At 42.0% G+C, this 22,758-nt stretch overlaps 1 protein-coding gene across 2 annotated transcripts; it reads right to left on the minus strand.

The window, feature by feature from the left end:
* Positions 1–445: 445 nt before the first annotated feature.
* LOC109872759 (serine/arginine-rich splicing factor 7-like) lies at positions 446–22,373 on the minus strand. 2 transcript variants are annotated; one of them, XM_020464073.2, is made up of 7 exons: positions 22,173–22,373; positions 18,496–18,724; positions 18,146–18,328; positions 17,910–17,978; positions 9,573–9,797; positions 1,319–1,429; positions 446–885 (listed from the first exon to the last, which is right to left on the minus strand). In XM_020464073.2, the coding sequence occupies exons 2-7, from the start codon at positions 18,714–18,716 to the stop codon at positions 834–836; spliced, it is 861 nt and encodes a 286-aa protein (XP_020319662.1). In that variant the 5' UTR covers positions 18,717–18,724; positions 22,173–22,373; the 3' UTR covers positions 446–833. The 2 variants fall into 2 exon arrangements, with proteins under 2 accessions (XP_020319662.1, XP_020319663.1); XM_020464074.2 differs by having other exon boundaries at positions 9,573–9,794; positions 22,173–22,308.
* Between the last annotated feature and the right edge of the window lie 385 nt (positions 22,374–22,758).

Here is a 22,758-nt window from a genome sequence, read left to right on the forward strand (position 1 = left end):
GTTAAGAACATTCTTATTTACAATGACAGCCTAGGAACAGTGGGTTAACTGCCTTGTTCTGGGGCAGAAGAGATTTTTACCTTGTCAGCTCAGGGATTCGATCTAGCAACCATTCAGTTACTGGCCCAATGCTCTCACCACTAGGCTACCTGCCACCCCAAAATTATACAAATATTTGATTTAGAAATATATTTCAAAAAGAGGTTACAAAATCACTATACATTGAAATCAAGCCTAAACAACAATGTAAATCTCAATTAAACAATTAGCCTTCAATTTGAACACTCTTTTTGAACTGTCTGTTTTCCTGAAAATTGAATCCAACTACTAAATACGCTGACATGAGCTATTGCTTAAATGTGATTCATAATGATTCTGATCCCAATTAGATAATTTAAAATACTTTGAGTCAATGGTGAGTAGTTACAACCACTTGGACCATGAATTAGATCACTAACGTTAGTGTAAAGATTAATTTTATTAAAAAGATCCCGCCATTTACATTGAAAATGAAATAAAACCCCAAATCATTTAGCTTAAAAAAAAAAAACTGACAAACTAGAGTAAAACGCACAGAATGCAAAAGAAATATTTTAAAAAATACTGTAAAACGAGCTATTGAAATGTACATGATGGAAAAAGGAGTTTAGGAATCCTTTGTACATACAGATGAAATAATGCCAAAGCCAGAGGATGAAAAGCAAGGGATAAATTAAAAAAATGACAGGAGAAAGAAATCAAATACATAGACAAGGGTGTAAAATGGCTTCAAGCCCCGAGGCAAACGGGGACAGCGGAACAGGAGAGGGCAGGGAGCGGTCTCACCCCCATGGTCAGTCGGCATCAGGAGTGGGGCTTTTCCTCTGGCTCGGAGACCTGGATCGACTGAAACAAGGGATGAAGACCGTTAGCAGTTTCAGTGGAGCACGACCTTCGAAACAAAGCAAGAACATTAGCATAGCTATTCCTTCAGCATATGTGGTGGACCAGGCAGTATGGAGAGCACTCAAACCACTAATCCTAATTTAATATATCATTGTGTTTAGATACAGGGGACGAAAATGGTAGAAACTGATAGCTGAACGAGCATCTGGAAATCCCAATTACTAGACAATAGCGAGTAATCTGGGATACTACATCGATCTGGAGACTACATTGGTGGTACAGAAGATGGGAAAACCAGTTCAGACAGGTGATCCATTTTGACCAGTTGAATTTAACTGTCTTCAGTACCACATGCATGAATAAAAAAGTCTTGCGTCAGTGCCACATGACAGAAAAAAAAATGTGTAGGGGTGTGAAGATTGAAGTTCAATACCTGTCCCTCTTGGTGGTGGCTGAGCGGGACTTGGACCGGGAGCGAGATCTGGAGACGCTGCGCGCCCTGGGGCGGGACACGGACCGGGAGCGGGAGCGAGATCGGGAGCGACTGCAGAGGAAACAGCATGGTGGTCAGTAGGCAAGGAGGGGACTAAATCCTCATTTTTTGTACTGGCACCAAATTTCATTCCACTTCAAGCAATAGCTAGGTTTCTATCAATTTGTCAGATTTACACAAATACACTGCTCAAAAAAATAAAGGGAACACTAAAATAACATCCTAGATCTGAATGAATGAAATAATCTTATTAAACACTTTTCTTTACATAGTTGAATGTGCTGACATCACAAAAATTATCAATGAAAATCAAATTTATCAACCCATGGAGGTCTGGATTTGGAGTAACACTCAAAATGAAAGTGGAAAACTACAGTACAGGCTGATCCAACGTTGATGTAATGTCCTTAAAACAAGTCAAAATGAGGCTCAGTAGTGTGTGTGGCCTCCACGTGCCTGTATGACCTCCCTACAACGCCTGGGCATGCTCCTGATGAAGTGGCGGATGGTCTCCTGAGAGATCTCCTCCCAGACCTGGACTAAAGCATCCGCCAACTCCTGGACAGTCTGTGGTGCAACGTGGCGTTGGTGGATGGAGCGAGACATGATGTCCCAGATGTGCTCAATTGGATTCAGGTCTGGGGAACGGGCGGGCCAGTCCATAGCATCAATGCCTTCCTCTTGCAGGAACTGCTGACACACTCCAGCCACATGAGGTCTAGCATTGTCTTGCATTAGGAGGAACCCAGGGCGAACCGCACCAGCATATGGTCTCACAAGGGGTCTGAGGATCTCATCTCGGTACCTAATGGCAGTCAGGCTACCTCTGGCGAGCACATGGAGGGCTGTGCGGCCCCCCAAAGAAATGCCACCCCACACCATGACTGACCCACCTCCAAACCGGTCATGCTGGAGGATGTTGCAGGCAGCAGAATGTTCTCCACGGCGTCTCCAGACTCTGTCATGTCTGTCACATGTGCTCAGTGTGAACCTGCTTTCATCTGTGAAGAGCACAGGGCACCAGAGGCAAATTTGCCAATCTTGGTGTTCTCTGGCAAATGCCAAACGTCCTGCACGGTGTTGGGCTGTAAGCACAACCCCCACCTGTGGACGTCGGGCCCTCATAGGACGTCGGACCCTCATACCACCCTCATGGAGTCTGTTTCTGACCGTTTGAGCAGACACATGCACATTTGTGGCCTGCTGGAGGTCATTTTGCAGGGCTCTGGCAGTGCTCCTCCTTGCACAAAGGCGGAGGTAGCGGTCCTGCTGCTGGGTTGTTGCCCTCCTACTGCCTCCTCCACGTCTCCTGATGTACTGGCCTGTCTCCTGGTAGCACCTCCATGCTCTGGACACTACGCTGACAGACACAGCAAACCTTATTGCCACAGCTCGCATTGATGTGCCATCCTGGATGAGCTGCACTACCTGAGCCACTTGTGTGGGTTGTAGACTCAGTCTCACGCTACCACTAGAGTGAAAGCACCGCCAGCATTCAAAAGTGACCAAAACAACAGCCAGGAAGCATAGGAACTGAGAAGTGGTCTGTGGTCACCACCTGCAGAACCACTCCTTTATTGGGGGCGTCTTGCTAATTGCCTATAATTTTCACCTGTTGTCTATTCCATTTGCACAACAGCATGTGAAATGTATTGTCAATCAGTGTTGCTTCCTAAGTGGACAGTTTGATTTCACAGAAGTGTGATTGACTTGGAGTTACATTGTGTTGAAGTGTTCCCTTTATTTTTTTGAGCAGTGTATAATATTGGCATTTTACCAACAGAGGTGTTGTCATCAAACTGGCTTCTTGTGAATAAAAGGTTGTGCGTAATGACAGTGCTTTTTTAGTGCACTGTCAACTTTCATTTATTTGATTTTTTTTTTTAAATCCATCCCTTTTTTTTAACTTTGTCAATGGTTTTTGCACAAAAAGGCTGCGATAAACAAATGCACACTTGTCTTGACATGCACTCTAGCAAACAGTTTACAGATACAGTGCAGAGGGTAGGCTACATGAGATTATGGATAAGAGCAAGATCATTTGTAGTGGTCAATTGGTAGCCAAACAAAGATGACCCATCTATTGGAAAGGAGCATCAAGCTTATCACGATGCACTCTTTCATCCACCTTGTGAAGTCAATCACAATTTATTGAAACTGTAGCCTAATATAGTGTGCACACTTTTTAAAGTTTAATTGAGGACCACGCCACACTACCGCAACATTGTTATTCTATCAACAATGGCTAAGAGGGCGCCTTGAGCTTCGATAAAACATTTCAGGATTCTTCGTTTTTTTCTAGTGTTTCTCAAATTTCCTTAAGTTTGTTTCGTGCATTACTCACACACAGGTAGAACTTTTGGAATACGAATCACCGGGTACTCACTGTCCACCTGACCTCAAATAAATCCCTGAGACAACAGAACGATAGACTAGCTTCTTCGGCGAGGAGCTGAGGTGCTTGGGAGTCCTACCAGAGAGTAGGCAGAAGACACCTAACGGCGGGGCAGACGTGGCAGGGTCTTAATCTCACTAAGATGCTGGGCAACCAGTCTTCCATTACAGATTAATTGACAACAGCTCAGCGTTCAACACCATAATGCCCTCAAAGCTAATCACTAAGCTAAGGATCCTGGGACTAAACACCTCCCTCTGCAACTGGATCCTGGACTTCCCCACGGGCCGCCCCCAGGTGGTGAGGGTAGGTAGCAACATCTGCCACGCTGATCCACAACACTAGAGCCCCTCAGGGGTGCGTGCTCAGTCCTCTCCTGTACTCCCTGTTCACCCACAACTGCATGACCAAGCACGACTCCAACACCATAATTAAGTTTGCAGATGACACAACAGTGGTAAGCCTGATCACCGACAACGCCGAGAACCTACAGGGATGTCTGAGACCTGGCCGGGTGGTGCCAGAATAACAACCTATCCCTCAACGTGATCAAGACAAAGGAGATGATTGTGGACTACAGGAAAAATAGCACCGGGCACGCCCCCATTCTCATCGACGGGCTGTAGAGGAGCCGGTTGAAAGCTTCAAGTTCCTTGGTATCCACATCACCAACAAACTAACATGGTCCAAACACACCAAGACAGTCATGAAGAGGGCACGACAAAACCTATTCCCCCTCAGGAGACTGAAAACATTTGGCATGGGTCTTCAGATCCTCAAAAGGTTCTACAGCTGCACCATTGAGAGCATCCTGACTGATTGCGTCACTGCCTGGTACGGCAAATGCTCGGCCTCTGACCAGCAAGGCACCACAGAGGTTAGTGCTTACGGCCCAGCACATCAGTGGGGCTAAGCTGCCTGCCATCCAGGACCTTTATTCCAGGCGGTGTCAGAGGAAGGCCCTAAAAAAGACCCCAGCCATACTGCTCTCTCTGCTACTGCATAGCAAGCGGTACCAGAAACACCAAGTCTAGGACCAAAAGGCTTCTCAACTTTTACCCCCAAGCCATAACACTCCTGAACAGGTAATCAAATGACTACCTGGACTATTTGCATTGTGTCCCGCCAACCCCTCTTTTACGCTGCTGCTGCTACTCTGTTTTATCATCTATATGTACATATTCCCTCAATTAGCCCAACTAACCGGTGCCCCTCCACAGACTGTACCGGTACCACCTGTATAAAGCCTTTCACTGTTTACTTAACTGTTGGTTAGGGCTTGTAAGTAAGCATTTCACTAAGGTCTACCTACACCGGTTGTATTCGGCGCACGTGAGAAATAAACTTTGATTTGATAATACTCACCCATTTTCAATCATTAATGACAATTTTCCAAACCCAGAGCAAGGATCTCCTTCCAGTGGGACATCAGATCCTGCAACACTTTTTTGAGGCTTTGCTTTCCTCCGACATTCAGACAGATGATATACAACCAGCATGTTTTACAGTTTTGAGCAGATAGGAATCGGGCTCTCTGGCAAGAGCGGTGGGCTCTGCTTTATGACGAACACATGGTGTGTCGGTGGGAACTTGAGTTTATGCTCCGCCGACTTGGAATACTTGGTCATAAAATATTGGCCTTTATATCGTCGAGAGTTCACCAGGATTAATCGCCATAGGTGTGTAAATCTCACCAACACCAAAAAGGATCTGAAAGGTCTTCATTGGACCCTGAACAAACTGGAGACTGCATTCCCAGAGGCAGAGTACACTGTTGCAGGGGACTTTAATAAAAGTAATTTGAGAACCGTGCTCCCAAATTATTACCAACACATCTACTGTCTAACTCACGGAAATTCTACTCTTGACCATTGCTACACACTTTTGACACAGGTATAAGGCCCTCTTCCGTCCTTCCGGAAAATCCAACCATGACCCCATCTTGCTTCTCCCCGCTTACAAAGATTCTAGAGGGAAGTTCCGGTGATCAGGTTGGTACAGTGTTGGTCCGACCAATCAGAATTCACACTCCAAGACTTTTGATTACATGGACTGGAATATGTTCTGGGTTGCCTCTGGAGATGTCAACAAATATGCAGACTCTGCCACCGGATCCATAAAAAAAAAAAATGCTTAGTTAATGCTTACCTATAGGATCTTTCAAAACGTACCTGAATCGAAAACCATTGATAGCTCAAAAAAAATAAATATGTATTGATACCCTTGTAGGGAAACAGATGCTGCTTATAAACAGGACAATAATTGACTTACGCAGATTGATCATGGTGAAACAAGTAGAGACAAAGTGGAGGAGCAATTCAGCGGGTCTGATACAAGGCGTATGTGGCAGGAACTTCTAACAAACACAGATTACAAAAAGAAAGCCAGCCACATGACAGTCACCAATGCCACCCACAAGGTAAACATTTTTCTCAAGATTTGAGCACAATGACCCTGAGCTGCTGAGGAGGCTACATACTCAGTCTCTCCTGAGGACATAAGTCTTTCAAAACATGTTAACCTTAGCAAGGCTGCCAGCCCAGAAGGCATCTCCAGTCGTGCCCTCAGCATGTGTAAATGAGCTGGCTGTTATGTTCTGACATTTTCAATCTCCCCCTAGCTCAGGCCTCTATACTAGAGGTCGACCGATTAATCAGGGCTGATTTCAAGTTTTCATAACAAAATCGGTAATAGGCATTTTTTGGATTCTGATTACATTGCACTCCACGAGGAGACTGCGTGGCAGACTGACCACCTGTTACGCAAGTGCAGTAAGAAGCCAAGGTAAGTTGCAAGCTAGCATTAAACTTCTTATTTAAAAAAAGACATCATATTCACTAGTTAAACTAGTAATATCAACCACGTAGTTATCTAGCTTGTCCTGCGTTGCATTGGGGTGGCAGTGTAGCCTAGTGGTTAGGACAAGTAACCGAAAGGTTGCAAGTTCAAATCCCTGAGCTGACATGGTACAAATCTGTCATTCTACCCCTAAACAAGGCAGTTAACCCACTGTCCCTAGGCTGTCATTGAAAATAAGAATTTGTTCTTAACTGACTAGCCTAGTTAAATTAAAGTAAAATCAAATATAATCAATGCGGTGCATGTTAATTTATTGAATCACAGCCTACTTCGCCAAATGGGTGATGATTAAACAAGCGCATTCGCGAAAAAAGCACGGTCGTTGCACCAATGTGTACCTAACACATGCATTTCTTAAAATCAATACACAAGCATATTTTTATTACCTGCATATTTAGTTAAATTCATGTTAGCAGGCAATATTATTTTAACTAGGGAAATTGTGCCACTTCTCTTGTTCTGGGCAAGCAGAGTCAGGGTATATGCAGCAGTTGGGGCCTCCTGGCTCATTGCAAACTGTAACAAAGACCGTAATGAATTTGCCAGAATTTTACATAATTATGACATAACGTTGAAGGTTGTGCAATGTAACAGCAATATTTAGATTTAGGGATACCACCAGTTCGATAAAATACGGAACGATTCCGTATTTTACTGAAAGAATAAACATTGTTTTTGAAATGTTTTCCGGATTTGACCATATTAAGCCTATGATTTGATAGAGCAGTCTGAGCGGTGGTAGGTAGCAGCAGGCTCGTAAGCATTCGTTCAAACAGCACTTTCCTGCATTTGCCAGCAGCTCTTGGCTGTGCTTCAAGCATTGCGCTGTTTATGACCTCTAGCCCATCAACTCTCGAGATTAGGCTGGCAATACTATAGTGCCTATAAGAACATCCAATAGTCAAAGGTATATGAAATACAAATGGTATAGAGAGAAAGTCCTATAACTACAACCTAAAACTTCTGGGAATATTGAAGACTCATGTTAAAAGGAACCACCAGCTTTCATATGTTCTCATGTTCTGAGCAAGGAACATAAACGTTAGCTTTATGTAGGTAGCACATATTGCACTTTACTTTTCAACACAGTTTGCATTATTTAAACCAAACATAATTAATTATTTATTTGAGACTAAATTGATTATTCATGTATTATATTAAGTTAAAATAAGTGTTCATTGTTCATTCAGTATTGTTGTAATTGTCATTACAAAATACATATTTTTTTATATATATTTTTTAAATATACATTTAAAAAAATATATATTTAACAATTTTTAAAAAATTAAAAAAATTAAACGGCCAATTAATCGGTATCGCCTTTTTATGGTCCTCCAATAAACCGGTATAGGCATTGAAAAATCATAATCGGTCTACCTCTACACCCACCTGTTTCAAGTTGTCCACTATCATACCTGTGCACAAGAGAAGGAAAGTGAACCAACTGAATGACTACCGACCAGTAGCATGCACTTCCGCCATCAGTGCTTCGAGAGGCTAGTCAAAGACCATATCGCTTCCTCCCTCCTCGACCCTTTCCAATTTGCCTACCGCCCTGACAGTTCCACAGACAACGCCATTGCCCTGCACACTGCCCTTACCTACTTGGACAAAATAAATGCATGATAAAACGATGTTCATTGACTACAGCTCGGTCTTCAATACCATAGTGCCCTATAATGGGGCAGCAGGTAGCCTAGTGATTAGAGCATTGGACTAGTAACTGAAAGGTTGCAACTCTGTCATTCTGCCCCTGAGCAAGGCAGTTAACACTGTTCCTAGGCAGTCATTGAAAATAAGAATTTGTTCTTAACTGACTTCCCTAGTTAAAAAAAGTAAATAAAAATAAGCTCATTACAAAGCTCAGAACCCTGGGTCTGAACTCCTCCCTTTGCCACTGAGTCCTGGACTTCTTAACGGGCCCCCCCCGGCCTGTCCCCGAGGACCCTCAGAGATCATACTGTTGGACTGCATCACAGCCTGGTACAGCAACTCCACCGCTGTGGACCGCAAGGCTCTTCAGAGGGTGATACGTGCAGCCGAACGCACCATTGGGTGCACTACAGGACACCTACAACACCAGGTGCCACAGGAAGATCATCAGGGACACCAGCCCACGCCCTGTTCTCCCCGCTTCATCACTCAGATGCAGGCAGTACAGAAGCATGATGCTAAAAACCGAACCACTGGCCAATAGTTTCTACCCTCAGGCTGCTGAATAGCCACCCCTAGTCAGCTCTCCCGCCATGGACATTTCTCTCCTGCTCCACCTATGGTCATTCCACCCCACCAACAGCATTTACTCTGCCTCCACCCCAATGGACATTCACTCATCACTGCCTCAGTTATTATGTATAATGTTATTTATATAGTTCATTTTATAACCATTTACATTATTTTATTTCACTAGTCCTGCATGGAGCTCAAAGCCTAATATTTTCATTCTACCCTGCAATCACACCTGCAACTCTGTATGTGACCATAAGACAATCTGAAACAATTGCACAAGAAATTGTTTACGCCTCAATTCACCGCATAATCTAATCACCAACAACAACAAAATACCCACCCTCGTCTAGCGTATTTTGTTTTGCCGACATTTAACAATTTTAGTTTCCATCAGGGTTTTGTTTATCCAACAGGTACTTTACAAAAAAAAAATTGTATTGTAGATTAGGTCTACTTTAAACCGTGCCAAAGTCCTATATTATTCCCCCAAGGAATAGATTTCACCAGTAAGCTGCCTCTGCCATGACAGTACAGCCTTGGGTGCAATATAGGTTGGTTTTCAACATTGATGAAACCCCCTTAAAGGGGGCAGTGGCGACACTACACAGTCATTACTTTCAGTTGCATAATCTGTCTCAGTAAGAGCTGGACGATGGGCCTACCATGTTGAAAGACCACTTCATTACTGACTATCGTGTATGTGAGCCTTACCTTGCTGCTCTGCGCACTGGACTTCTGGACGACCTGCGCACTGGACTTCTGGACGACCTGCGCACTGGACTTCTGGACGACCTGCGCACTGGACTTCTGGACGACCTGCGCACTGGACTTCTGGACGACCTGCGCACTGGACTTCTGGACGACCTGCGCACTGGACTTCTGGACGACCTGCGCACTGGACTTCTGGATTTGGAACGTGCTGGGGACCCAGATCTACTGTGCAAAGACAATACCCTCAGCATCATCATGTCATCTATTCAAAGCTGCTCTATCCACTATAAGCAAACTGAGGGTTGGGTGCCTATAGTGCCTTTAATTAAACTCCTTGACTTGATCTACTTTGTGTTACAGCCTGAATTTAATATAGATTAAATTGCAATTGTATCTCTGACCTACACACAATACCCCATGTCGAAGTGGAATCATGTTTTTATTATTAATAAAAAATAATAGTATTGAGTCAATAGGTATTCAACCCTGTTAATGGCAAACCTAAATTGGTTCTGGAGAAAGAAAATGTGGTTAACAATTCACATAATATATTGCATGGACTCACTGTGAAATGTGTGTGTACCATGTTTTTTTTAATGACTACCTCAGCTGTTAAAAAATACACCCAATAATAGCGTAGAATTTTAAAGAGATTCAACCACAAAGACCAAGGAGTTTTTCCAATGCCTCGCAAAGGGCACCTTTAAAAGCAGACATTGGAGAAGTCCTTAATTACACTTTGGATGGTGTATCAATACACCCCGTCACTACAAAGATACACAATTGCCGGAAAGGAAGGAAACCGCTTAGGGATTTCACCATGAGGCCAAACAGTTGAGTTTTATGGCTGTGATGGGCAAAAACTGAGGATGGATCAACATTGTAGTTACTCCACAACACTATCCTAATGGATAGTGAAAAGGAAGCCTACACAAAATAAAAAATATTCCCAAACATGCATCATGTTAGCAATAAGGTACTAAAGTAAAACTTGTAAAAGACGTGGCAGAGAAATTAACTTCATTTCCTAAATACAAAGCGTCATCTTCAGGACGAATCCAACTCAACACATCACATAGTACCACTTCACATTTTCAAGCATAGTGGTGGCTGCATCATGTTATGGGTATGCTTGTCATCGGCAAGAACTATTGAGGACTATAAAAAGTGTATAATTGATTTGAAAATTCCCAAAGGGCATTCTTACATGATGACCTATTTTTAGAATTTTGTGTACAGAACCCTGATATAGGTAGGTAGTATTCTAGGCAATTGGAAAATAGGAATTGGGTGTAGAGCCACCTAGGCAACAGAAGGTCCGTAATGACACGATACCAACGTAAACTAGGTCCATAATGACACGAGGTACCAGTGGCTACCATAAAGACACTACACTACCTATGTAAACTAACTGAAAGGAGATGCAGGAAGGGGAGAGTCAGATCTACGCACATCTAGGTCTGGTTATCCAACGAAGGAGGGAAGCCTAAATTGAGAGATGAATTAATTCTAAATAATAGCGAGGCGATTTCGATGTAATACGGTGTCTGTTGCCTAAATGATCTGCTGGGATAACTATTGAGAATGGAGTCGTATTTAAATTACTGGATCATAGAAGAGACAGTTACCCAAATGTAATGAATCCTAAATAATAGCGGAGAGATAATTACGATAGAGTTGTGCCCATCGAATTGTGTTTTTATTCTTATGGATTGACTGATGTAAGGTTATACATTTGGTAGCTTACATGTTACTTTTAAGTATTGGACATTTCATAAGTGTGAAGCCCGAAAGAGAAGGGACAGTTGTAAAGTTTAGTTTTAATCGTACGATAGCGGTAAGGCAGAACGTTGTTGGAGGAGAGGTTATATTTTTGTCCACTGGAGTTAGTCGCGCTCACTGGGCAATATTTGGCTGTAAGAGATTCAGGTCTGAATAGTTGAATCGTAAAAGTTGTGATAGTTTCTGGTTATTGATTCTTGGTTTGATTGTTTAGGTTATTGATTCTTGGTTTGATTACACCAGTGAAATTAAACAGGAAGTTAACGTATTCTAACAATCTGTTTCCATTACTTGGAACAATGTCAGGTCAGTAAAGTGGATTGCAGGTTGAGTTCATTTTATTTTGCAGGGACAGTGCACATTAATCACAGTTGTGCGGGTCTAATGGCAGGACAAACCTGGGATACAACATGTAGAAAATGTTTGGTTTTTCTGTCATTTGTATAATATAGTAGGAAACACAATTATAAAAAGGTGGTATGACTTGACCTCTATCATGGCTTTCCTTTGTGGTCTGATCAGCCTCATGGGAGGGATAATGAATTTATTGTACATTTGTAAAACTGATTTCAAGGTAAATTGTGTAATTGATAATTATGAACGAGTTTATAGTTCTTTGATATATTTGTAACTTGAACCAATGAGAAGAAAGAAATGGCATAGCCTTGGATTAATGGTAGACTTATGTTAAGTATTTAGAACCTAATCCAAGCCAACAGGACAGGAATATGACATCTGTGGTGATGCAGGATCATTGAGAGCATCGAGATATGGGATAACCTTAATCAAACTAACCTTAGAGATTGCCACCATAGACAGGTGATTTTTCTAAAAATCAATGAGTTCAGACAGGGAGATAGTGAGACATTTAGTCAATATTTGACAACAACCCATATTTGATACTGACTGTTATAAGAAAGAGACAGACAGATAGAAGGAAAGGCAGGAGGGCGGAGAAGCCCTCCCCACACTACCGAGACCTTGATGGTTGGGGAGTAGCATGAGGAGAGAAGATAGAAGTGACACAGAATGGGTAGATAACAGTTACTGAGTGGAGACAAAAGGGGAATGAAAGCTTAGTTGGTTTCAGGAACTAAGGTGTTAGACACAACCATTGCCTAGAAATTATTTGTCACAACAGGCCAAAATAGTAGCATTGACTTTTGCCTGCCAAATAAGAAAGGGGAGAAAGGTGACTATTTACACAGACAAGCACATAGGCATTTAAAACCATACGAAGCAGCACAGATAAATCTTGAAGATAAGACACTTGACAGAGAATTGGAACAGGATAGCCAAGAACGAACTCCACAGGGAGAATTGGACATGTGGAAAATGAAAGGAACAATCCTACAAGATAATGTCAGACATAAGGATATTTTACTAATCTTACTTAAGTCATTGTTTAGATATGCAACAATATTGATACATGGCAACCGGGGGATAGTGGAGCAGGTTAGGACACACTTTGTGGCCTATGTGATAATGAACCCTATGTGATAATGAACTACTTAAAAAAATACATATATATAATATATAAATATAGCAAATGGGTAGAAGCGTTCCCAACTTACTTGGTGGACACGATTATGGGAGCTAAAATATTACAGTCAAGATTTTATCTTGAGAGTTGGTTTACTAGGATCTATTTCTTTAAATAATGGATGACAGTTTAGCTAATCAGGTAGAACAAATAGATGGACAGAGTTAGGGACCAAAACAGGTAGACAGAAGTTGAAGATATACTAGCAGAACACGAGAAGACTGTTTGTTAACCAAACCCGTATGTCCAAGATTGTGTCCAACAGGTGAATTACAGGAAATTCACTCAATCCAACCAGGAGACTGGGTGTGGATCCAGTCCCTGAGGAGAATAGCCAGGAAGCAGCCCCGTTGGGAAGGCCCATACCAGGTTCTGTTAAACCACTGCCTTTTCCATTAGAATAGCTGAGAGTAACTTGGGTCCACGTTACCCACTGCAAGAAAGTATGTACACATGTAAGCACTGCTGATCACACACACAGACAGAGTTAGGAGAAGAACCAAGTACCAACAGGGTCCGGGGGTTACTTCCTTAACGAAGAATTCCTATCCCAACCGTTCATCACTATGGGTGATCCTAGAAGTGTGAGTATGGGGTGGTACCTAGCAGACCAACTAAGGACAGGAGAGGGTTGGCGGTTTTGGGGAAGAGTAGGGGCTCTGAGCTGCATCCTAGTCTTAGAAACCTCTCTGATACATCTGATACATAACCCACTGTTCCTAGGCCGTCATTGAAAATAAGAATTTGTTCTTAACTGACTTGCCTAGTTAAATAAAGGTCAAATAAAAAAATAAAAAGATCCACCACCGGCGGATACTAATTATAGGACGCCATTGTCATTGATAAAAAGTAAAAGACAAACTATATAATACACTGATGAGTGTCTTACAGAATAAGGAGTCAAAGAAGATCAATATGTAGGATTTAAGGTAAACATTAAGCAATTCCCTAGGAAAGCAAATAACTTTATAGGGATTGGGTTGGCCAGATTGACGTACTCGGCCAACCCACCTCGGTTCACATTAACTCCGGATGAGTACCAGTGTTATACAGTGCCATGCGAAAGTATTCGGCCTCCTTGAACTTTGCGACCTTTTGCCACATTTCAGGCTTCAAACATAAAGATATAAAAGTATTTTTTTTGTGAAGAATCAACAACAAGTGGGACACAATCATGTAGTGGAACAACATTTATTGGATATTTCAAGCTTTTTTAACAAATCAAAAACTGAAAAATTGGGCGTGCAAAATTATTCAGCCCCTTTACTTTCAGTGCAGCAAACTCTCTCCAGAAATTCAGTGAGGATCTCTGAATGATCCAATGTTGACCTAAATGACTAATGATGATAAATACAATCCACCTGTGTGTAATCAAGTCTCCGTATCAATGCACCTGCACTGTGATAGTCTCAGAGGTCCGTTAAAAGCGCAGAGAGCATCATGAAGAACAAGGAACACACCAGGCAGGTCCGAGATACTGTTGTGAAGAAGTTTAAAGCCGGATTTGGATACAAAAAGATTTCCCAAGCTTTAAACATCCCAAGGAGCACTGTGCAAGCGATAATATTGAAATGGAAGGAGTATCAGACCACTGCAAATCTACCAAGACCTGGCCGTCCCTCTAAACTTTCAGCTCATACAAGTAAAAGACTGATCAGAGATGCAGCCAAGAGGCCCATGATCACTCTGGATGAACTGCAGAGATCTACAGCTGAGGTGGGAGACTCTGTCCATAGGACAACAATCAGTCGTATATTGCACAAATCTGGCCTTTATGGAAGAGTGGCAAGAAGAAAGCCATTTCTTAAAGATATCCATAAAAAGTGCCGTTTAAAGTTTGCCACAAGCTACCTGGGAGACACACCAAACATGTGGAAGAAGGTGCTCTGGTCAGATGAAACCAAAATTGAACTTTTTGGCAACAATGCAAAACTTTATGTTTGGCGTAAAAGCAACACAGCTCATCACCCTGAACACACCATCCCCACTGTCAAACATGGTGGTGGCAGCATCATGGTTTGGGCCTGCTTTTCTTCAGCAGGGACAGGGAAGATGGTTAAAATTGATGGGAAGATGGATGGAGCCAAATACAGGACCATTCTGGAAGAAACCCTGATGGAGTCTGCAAAAGACCTGAGACTGGGATGGAGATTTGTCTTCCAACAAGACAATGATCCAAAACATAAAGCAAAATCTACAATGGAATGGTTCAAAAATAAACATATCCAGGTGTTAGAATGGCCAAGTCAAAGTCCAGACCTGAATCCAATCGAGAATCTGTGGAAAGAACTGAAAACTGCTGTTCACAAATGCTCTCCATCCAACCTCACTGAGCTCGAGCTGTTTTGCAAGGAGGAATGGGAAAACATTTCAGTCTCTCGATGTGCAAAACTGATAGAGACATACCCCAAGTGACTTACAGCTGTAATCGCAGCAAAAGGTGGCGCTACAAAGTATTAACTTAAGAGGGCTGAATAATTTTGCACGCCCAATTTTTCAGTTTTTGATTTGTTAAAAAAGTTTGAAATATCCAATAAATGTCGTTCCACTTCATGATTGTGTCCCACTTGTTGTTGATTCTTCACAAAAAAATACAGTTTTATATCTTTATGTTTGAAGCCTGAAATGTGGCAAAAGGTCACAAAGTTCAAGGGGGCCGAATACTTTCGCAAGGCACTGTAGATACAAGAATGGCACTGACAACTTAGATGATTTGAATGGCTGAAAGGTAATCGTTAATGTGACTGACTTAGGTTTGGAAGTACAGGAGCACCTATAACTGATGTACGGTGGGCTCATACCAGCAAAGGACGCATACGACAGAAACTACCAAAAAGGGTGGTCAGGAACTTGCGCCCCGGGGTTATTGGTTCAACCAGTTCGAGTAAGTCAGAGGCCAGTTATAGGAGGCTAAAGTAGGCACAGGAGAAGTTTTGACCAGGATGGAAGTTTAGATGGATGCTATTGGCATCCTCAGGGAAGTTCTAGATGAAGCAAATAGGTGAAGGCTTTACCACTACATTATTTTGGTGGTGGACAATAAATACAAATGTGGATTGGATGACATCTACTATAATCAGAGATTTATGAATGATACTGGGGATGCAGTAAAGGGGTTCTCTGACCAATTATCCGCCACTTCCCTCATGACCTGGTAAAATAGACTGACTCTCGATATCGTAATTGGCAGAAAAGGGCGGGTAGGTAGAATGATTGGGGTTCATTGCCGTACGCTTATTTTTTGATAACACAGCTCCAGATGGATCAGTGGCCAAGGCCCTGGCTGGTTTAACCACATTGGCTCACAAATTAGCAGATAACTCTGGGGTGGATCATTCTCTTACAAATTGGTTTGACAGTATGTTTGGGAAATGGAAAAATGTCATCACTGTTGTGGTCAACTTTCACCTGTATGAGTGTGTTGGTTCTGTGTGGATGTTGTTGATTCCGTGTATGAGAGGTTTGATCACCAGGACTCTGGAGAGGTCAGTGATGCAGCAGATGGTGAGGTACGGACCGATTCCGAGCTCCAGTCAGTTGGATGACGAATACAGGCCTGCAGGCCTAGGAGATGGCTCAGTTTCTTTTAACTACGAGGAGCCTATGTTGGATGAGACTATTTTTAATGTTTTGACTTTTTATGAATATTGGATTTTTAATACAAACAGGTAGCGTTATAATTGGATATAGGCCTTTAATAACAGTCAAATCAAAATCAAATCAAATTTATTTATATAGCCCTTCGTACATCAGCTGATATCTCAAAGTGCTGTACAGAAACCCAGCCTAAAACCCCAAACAGCAAGCAATGCAGGTGGAGAAGCGTGTGTGTATATACAGTCATTGATGAATATCGAATATACATACATGTATTGGTTTGAAATATTCTTGGATACCATTTATGTCTCCATATAGTGTTTGATGTATTAGTGTGTATTATTTAGTCATTAAGAGTGGATTGTTAGTGATTTAAATGTTGAAAGATAATGATGAAATAATTCCACTCAGAAACCTTATAACTGTATGAAATTGATTAGAATCACAATTATAATCTGATGTTCTTTTGCAGTTTTTGTCAGTAAAAAAAAAAATATATATATATATATATATATATATATATATATATATATATATAATATATATACACACACGTGTAGTTTTAGTCCGAATTAGGGTAAAACAATATATCTTTATAGTATCTTAGACTGCCTGAGCAAAATTCGGTGCCGACCTAGCTGGAGATTTGGGAGAGGACAGGGAGTACTTCAAGGTCTCCCTAATCTTTGTCGGCTGGGTAGCAATACAGTATGTGCATAGGATACCTACTGTTTGTGTGTGAAAGTATGTGCATAGGATACCTACTGTTTGTGTGTGAATGTAAGTGCGTAAGGAGCCAGTATAAAATGAATGGTTTTGTACAACGGACTAGCGCTCTCGTGAATAAACATCTTGACTATCATAGCTGAGCCTCAGTCTGTTTCATTCAACCAGAATCTTACAAATTCTGGGTTGCAGACTGAGTAGTTTAATTGAAGTAGTTTATGAACGTTGAGAACATAATTCTCATGACAAGTTTCTTCCACTTTGACAGAGTATTGTGTAGATCGTTGACAAAAAAAGGACAATTAAATCTATTTTAATCCCACAACCTAGAAAAATCAAGGGGTGTGAACACTTCCTGAAGGCACTCTAGTTGGGATGATAGCTACAAACTAAGTCAGAAAAATATGTTCACCAATTTCTGCAGTAGATTAAGTCCTGCCTGTTTTTGCACTTTGAGTATGATGGGGATTTATAACGCCTAGTGGAGGGAGATAAGGGAACTCAAAGCTATTAACAGCAATTAAGAGAACACTGATCTGAATCAGTCAGGTAGGTCTCTTCGAATTTCAGACAGGTTCGAGTTCGGCTAGAACAAGAACTGATCAAATAAAGAGACCAAGTCTTTCAAAAGACAGTTTCACCCTTAGAGTCAACTTGCAGGGGTCCTTTTGTGACACAGAACCACTCACCGGTCGCGGCCGTTGCTTCGGCTGCGTGAGCGGTAACGCCTTCCCCTGGACCTTGACCGTGAGCGGGACCTGCGAGAGGATCATTGATCAAATATGTGCAGTAGAAAGGTGTAGCATTTAAAGACATGTATGATGCCTCCACAAAAAGTACATTCTCTTGGAGCCACCATGTCGTTGAATGTCATTCAACAAAAGTGACATTCCAATAACAGTGGGAAAGACCGCCTCTACACTACCTGCTGCGGCGGCCACCACCCCTCTTGCTAAAGCGATAGCAGTCATATGCATAATGGCCATTCTCGCCACATTGGTAGCAGCGGTCGTTGGGGTCGAAGTGCCGGCGGCTGGGGCGGTCGTGGCGCGACTTGCGAGACATACCCGTTGACAACTCCACTCTTATGCGGGCACCACAGAGCACTCTGAAACATGACAATGGTTTAAGAATAGATGGCATTTTGGGGCATACAACTGAGGAGGATTCAGAAAAAATATTTAATGTTGAAGACCAAGTGTTATAGATTGAGCCCTTTGAATCCAATCAATATTGTGCTGCTGCTGCAAGCAATTCAACCGCATGTGTACTCACTTGCCGTCCATGCCCTTTGTCGCATCCTCAGCATCTCTGGGATCTTCGTACTCGACAAAGGCAAAACCAGGTGGGTTCCTGGCCACCCAGACACTGCGCAAAGGTCCATAGTAGCTGAACGCCCGTTCCAACTCCCCCTTGGCAGCACCGTTGCCTAGGTCACCTACATACACCTTGCAGTCAGTGTTGCGCGAGGAGCTTCGTGATGACGAGTAGGACATCTTAAAAGCTGAAACCAGATAAAGGAGTGGCAAACAGACATTGAAGCACCATGCAGATCTCCAAAACTAGCATGGCCCTTTGAAGTGGGTAGGAAATAATCACTAACACATCATTTTATGAAAATATAGAATTTATCCAGAAGCTCATGTTATGGGAACACCCTGTCAACAATGAAATAGTTTCAGCGCAAGCTACAAAGAGGCAAAATCAAGGTGAGCTAGCTACAACATTAGCTAACATTAAAAGGCAACCGCACTTGGCCTCTTATTAAACAAAAAAAACATATTTGTGTGTGGCTGCAGACAGCCTGATGTCTTGATTTAGATTTGGCTAATTAAGAAATGCGGTGCGTTAGTTTGATGTGTGTGTTTGCAGGTGGCATGAGTTGCTGGTGTGCAACCGTGGCTAAGTTGGTTTTTACCGTCAATAAATTACACAGTAAATTATTATATTTTCATGTTGCACACCTTCTAGGTCTCAAACGCTTTCAATATTTGTATAAGAATTTCTGCAATTTATAGTTGGTTTGAGGTTAAGGCATTAAAATTTGGAGCTATTTATAATGTTATTGTCCCATGTACACTGGACTAGTAACCGGAAGGTTGCGAGTTCAAACCCCCGAGCTGACAAGGTACAAATCTGTCGTTCTGCCCCTGAACAGGCAGTTAACCCACTGTTCCCAGGCCGTCATTGAAAATAAGAATGTGTTCTTAACTGACTTGCCTGGTTAAATAAAGGTAAAAAAAAAATATAATTACTGGTGGCCCCTAACTAGCCCCAGAAGGATATGCAAAGTCAACCCAAATTTACCACAGGAATTACAAATCGGGCCACGTGCAAATGCTCCCGAGTGGATTAGCGGTCGAAGGCACTGCATCTCAGTGCTAGAGGCGGCACTTCAGACACCCTGGTTTGAATCCAGGCTGTATCACAACTGCCGTGATTGGGAGTCCCATTGGGCGGCGCACAATTGGCCCAGCGTCGTCCGGGTTTGGCCGGTGTAGGCCGTCATTGTAAATAATAATTTGTTCTCAACTGACTTGCCTAGTTAAATAAAGGTCACACACACCAAATCGATCACTATTTGTGTGCTGCCAGCAGGTTTTAATCAAACCCAACCAGGGTTGCCATATCAGCAGCTTTCCCGACAAATTAGGCTACTCCGAAAAGTATGTTGCAGGTGAAAATGTATTGGTTGCGGATTTTTGAGCTACGCCAAAATTCCAGTGCGGCCATCATGGCATCAAATTATTATTTATTTTATCTGTGCCCTACTACTGACTATCAGGAAGTGAGGCAGGTGGTTGCTAAGAATGAGTGGTGCGGAGGGCTGTGTGTGTGTTGAGAAAGCACTGCAGCAGAGTCAAGTATTCGAGAACAGCAGCACAAGTTGCTTCCTGACCACCCACAGTCCTACCAATCATTACTAGAGCCTACACAGCAGGGGAGATAAAAATGAGAAATAATCATCCAACAGTTCCAGAGAGAGGATTTAATATTGTGCTTTCTCTCTGGGTATGCTATATAGTCGGGGACGGTCCAAACAGACTCAAGGACAGCACTGGGAAGATAGATCCAAAATTCATACAACTAGGCCTACTGTACATAAAACACATTTTAAAAAAGCAATGAGGCTGATGCAACAGATCAGAATGTTTAGCTTAAAATGTTGATATCAACTATTATTTCTTCACATTACAAGCACAGCAATGCACACACAGGAGTAGTTTCAATGTAGCAGAGTTTAAAATATCCATTCAAATTTTTGAAAGAGGGGAGATCTACAGATGCAACAAGGGTTACTAAAATGACTACGATTGTGAATGCCGACTGCCTTCGCTCAGATTGCAAAGTGGGCGACGTGCGCCGACCTTTCTCTCAGCTTGTGACCATTTGATCTGAAGAACCTGTGCCTCAATGACATCACCAGAACCAAGACTTTAGACGTTAATGTGAATTATCCTACATTAGAATTGTAAAACATGACCGCTGTTTAGCCTGTATGTATGTAATTAAAAGTCTCAAGTTTGGTTACATTTCTGGCATATCCCTCATGTAAGCGTGGACATGAGGCTGTAAGTAGCCAATAAAACCCAGGCTATACTTTTACATGTAGTCTAATTGTGTACATTTATGCAAAATAGATTTAAGTATTATTCCAATGTTGGTATTTTAGAGGCAATCTTTTGCTGGCTCAGTTGACATACCCATTTATCAATTAGTAGTAGTAGGCTACCAGTAAACATTTTTTTTTTGGTACTGGTCATCTTCAGTTTGGGACGTTTTAAATTGCACTTTGGGATGATGGTGAAAAAAGTTTGCCTCAAGCCCTGTATGTAGCACTAGCTAGCCAACATTGGCTAGAAAGTTGAAGCCAGGAGAGAGAGGAACAGATTAACTTCATTACTGGCTATAAAATTGTCGTAGTAGTGACCGAATAATAGTATAATAAAACTTGAGACGAGAGCCATCTAGCTCCAGAGGGATTATGACTGGGGGAAAAAATAATATAAAAATCAAGCTGCCTACAGCCACATGAATGTAAAATGTTTTATTTAATAAAAGCAAACTGTTGGGGCTTTTCGATTTTTATACTCCAGTTTAAAAATCGATTTTAAAGCAATGTGCCTTGTTACACCATTTCACAATGTTCTCTTAACCATTCCCTATAATCATTCATATCGTTCAGATTAAATAATTTATGTGACGAACCAATATCAGAAAGGGCGAAATGCTGAGAACCAGGTAAATTAATTTTACCAGTTGTATTAGAATTGTCATTATGGAGACACATTATGGATAAATGTGGGAACTCTTCTCTAGCAGCGAAAAATGTTGGCCTAGTTCTCAGGCCTTGTGGGCGGACTTTGAGTAACTAGCTAGTCAGCCAGACATGTACTTTTTGATAACCACATAACGTTAACTAACAACTGTAACTAATGTATTACAAGTAACAGTAATTACTTACTACGGGTAAATGTGTAATTAAGCCGGGACCAATGCACACAATTAGCTCGCTTCCTAGCACCAGTGTGTGCCGTACAAAAAAGTGCGCGTACTGCGCTTGTTAGAAATGATAGGCCGCACATTGGTTTCATACGGTTTTGTTCACCAAATAAGGCTATACAAGTAGGATAAATATCACGATATAAAACACAGACTGCTTTAAATTTACCCCAAGCATGTTTGATATCCTAAATTTGATTTAAAACAATTTGTCGAAAACGCAGCTTGGACCACCATATTCAATGGCTGCCATATTCACTTGATGCAGATAGCTATGCTAACACTAGCCGCCTCAACTCAGCGAGTGAATGAACACCGTTTCCCGGTTGGCCTCAAGACGTCAGCTGAAAACACGAGTAATAAAATGTGATTATTTTTAAGAGTTTATACATTTAATTAATGTCGTTTTTATTTCCTTAGCATAGTTACAAATCAATCCGGGCACTCACCTTTTCCAGGTCCACCTTTCCCGTATTGACCTAGCTGTTAGCTCTTCACACAGAGCAGCAGCACGTTTTACAGATAACCCAGAGAAGGAAATACCGCCAGCCTTCCCTGGCCAACCGGAGAGCGCTTCTTCTTTCGGTTTCAAGGAGGAGGGATTTCCTCAATAGTAACATCCCATTGGTTCCTACAAACACTATGCACGTTTTCCACTAGATGGTGCAGATACAAACTCAAAATTGGTGTACAAATTAATGGGGGAAAAAATAAAAATTGGAACGAGTGACGAATACTAGTCATGGTAAATACTACCGACACGTCACACGCCAAGTATACATTAACGTTGGATGGACTATTCCACAAGTAAACAAAATGGACTATTAAAATAAACAGGTGGATGGATGGATGGATGAATGAAACATTTTACACAATTGGGTCTGGCTCCAGCCTAGCCATTGAACATGACTCGAGCTTGAGGTAGTCACCTCATACAAGTACTTGGGAGTATGGCTTCTCGCAGCACATATCAAAACTTACAGGCTAAAATTAAATCTAGAATTGGTTTCCTCTATCGTAATCACTCCTCTTTCA

Source organism: Oncorhynchus kisutch, linkage group LG28 (genome assembly GCF_002021735.2).
Source record: "Oncorhynchus kisutch isolate 150728-3 linkage group LG28, Okis_V2, whole genome shotgun sequence".
NCBI lineage: Eukaryota > Metazoa > Chordata > Actinopteri > Salmoniformes > Salmonidae > Oncorhynchus > Oncorhynchus kisutch.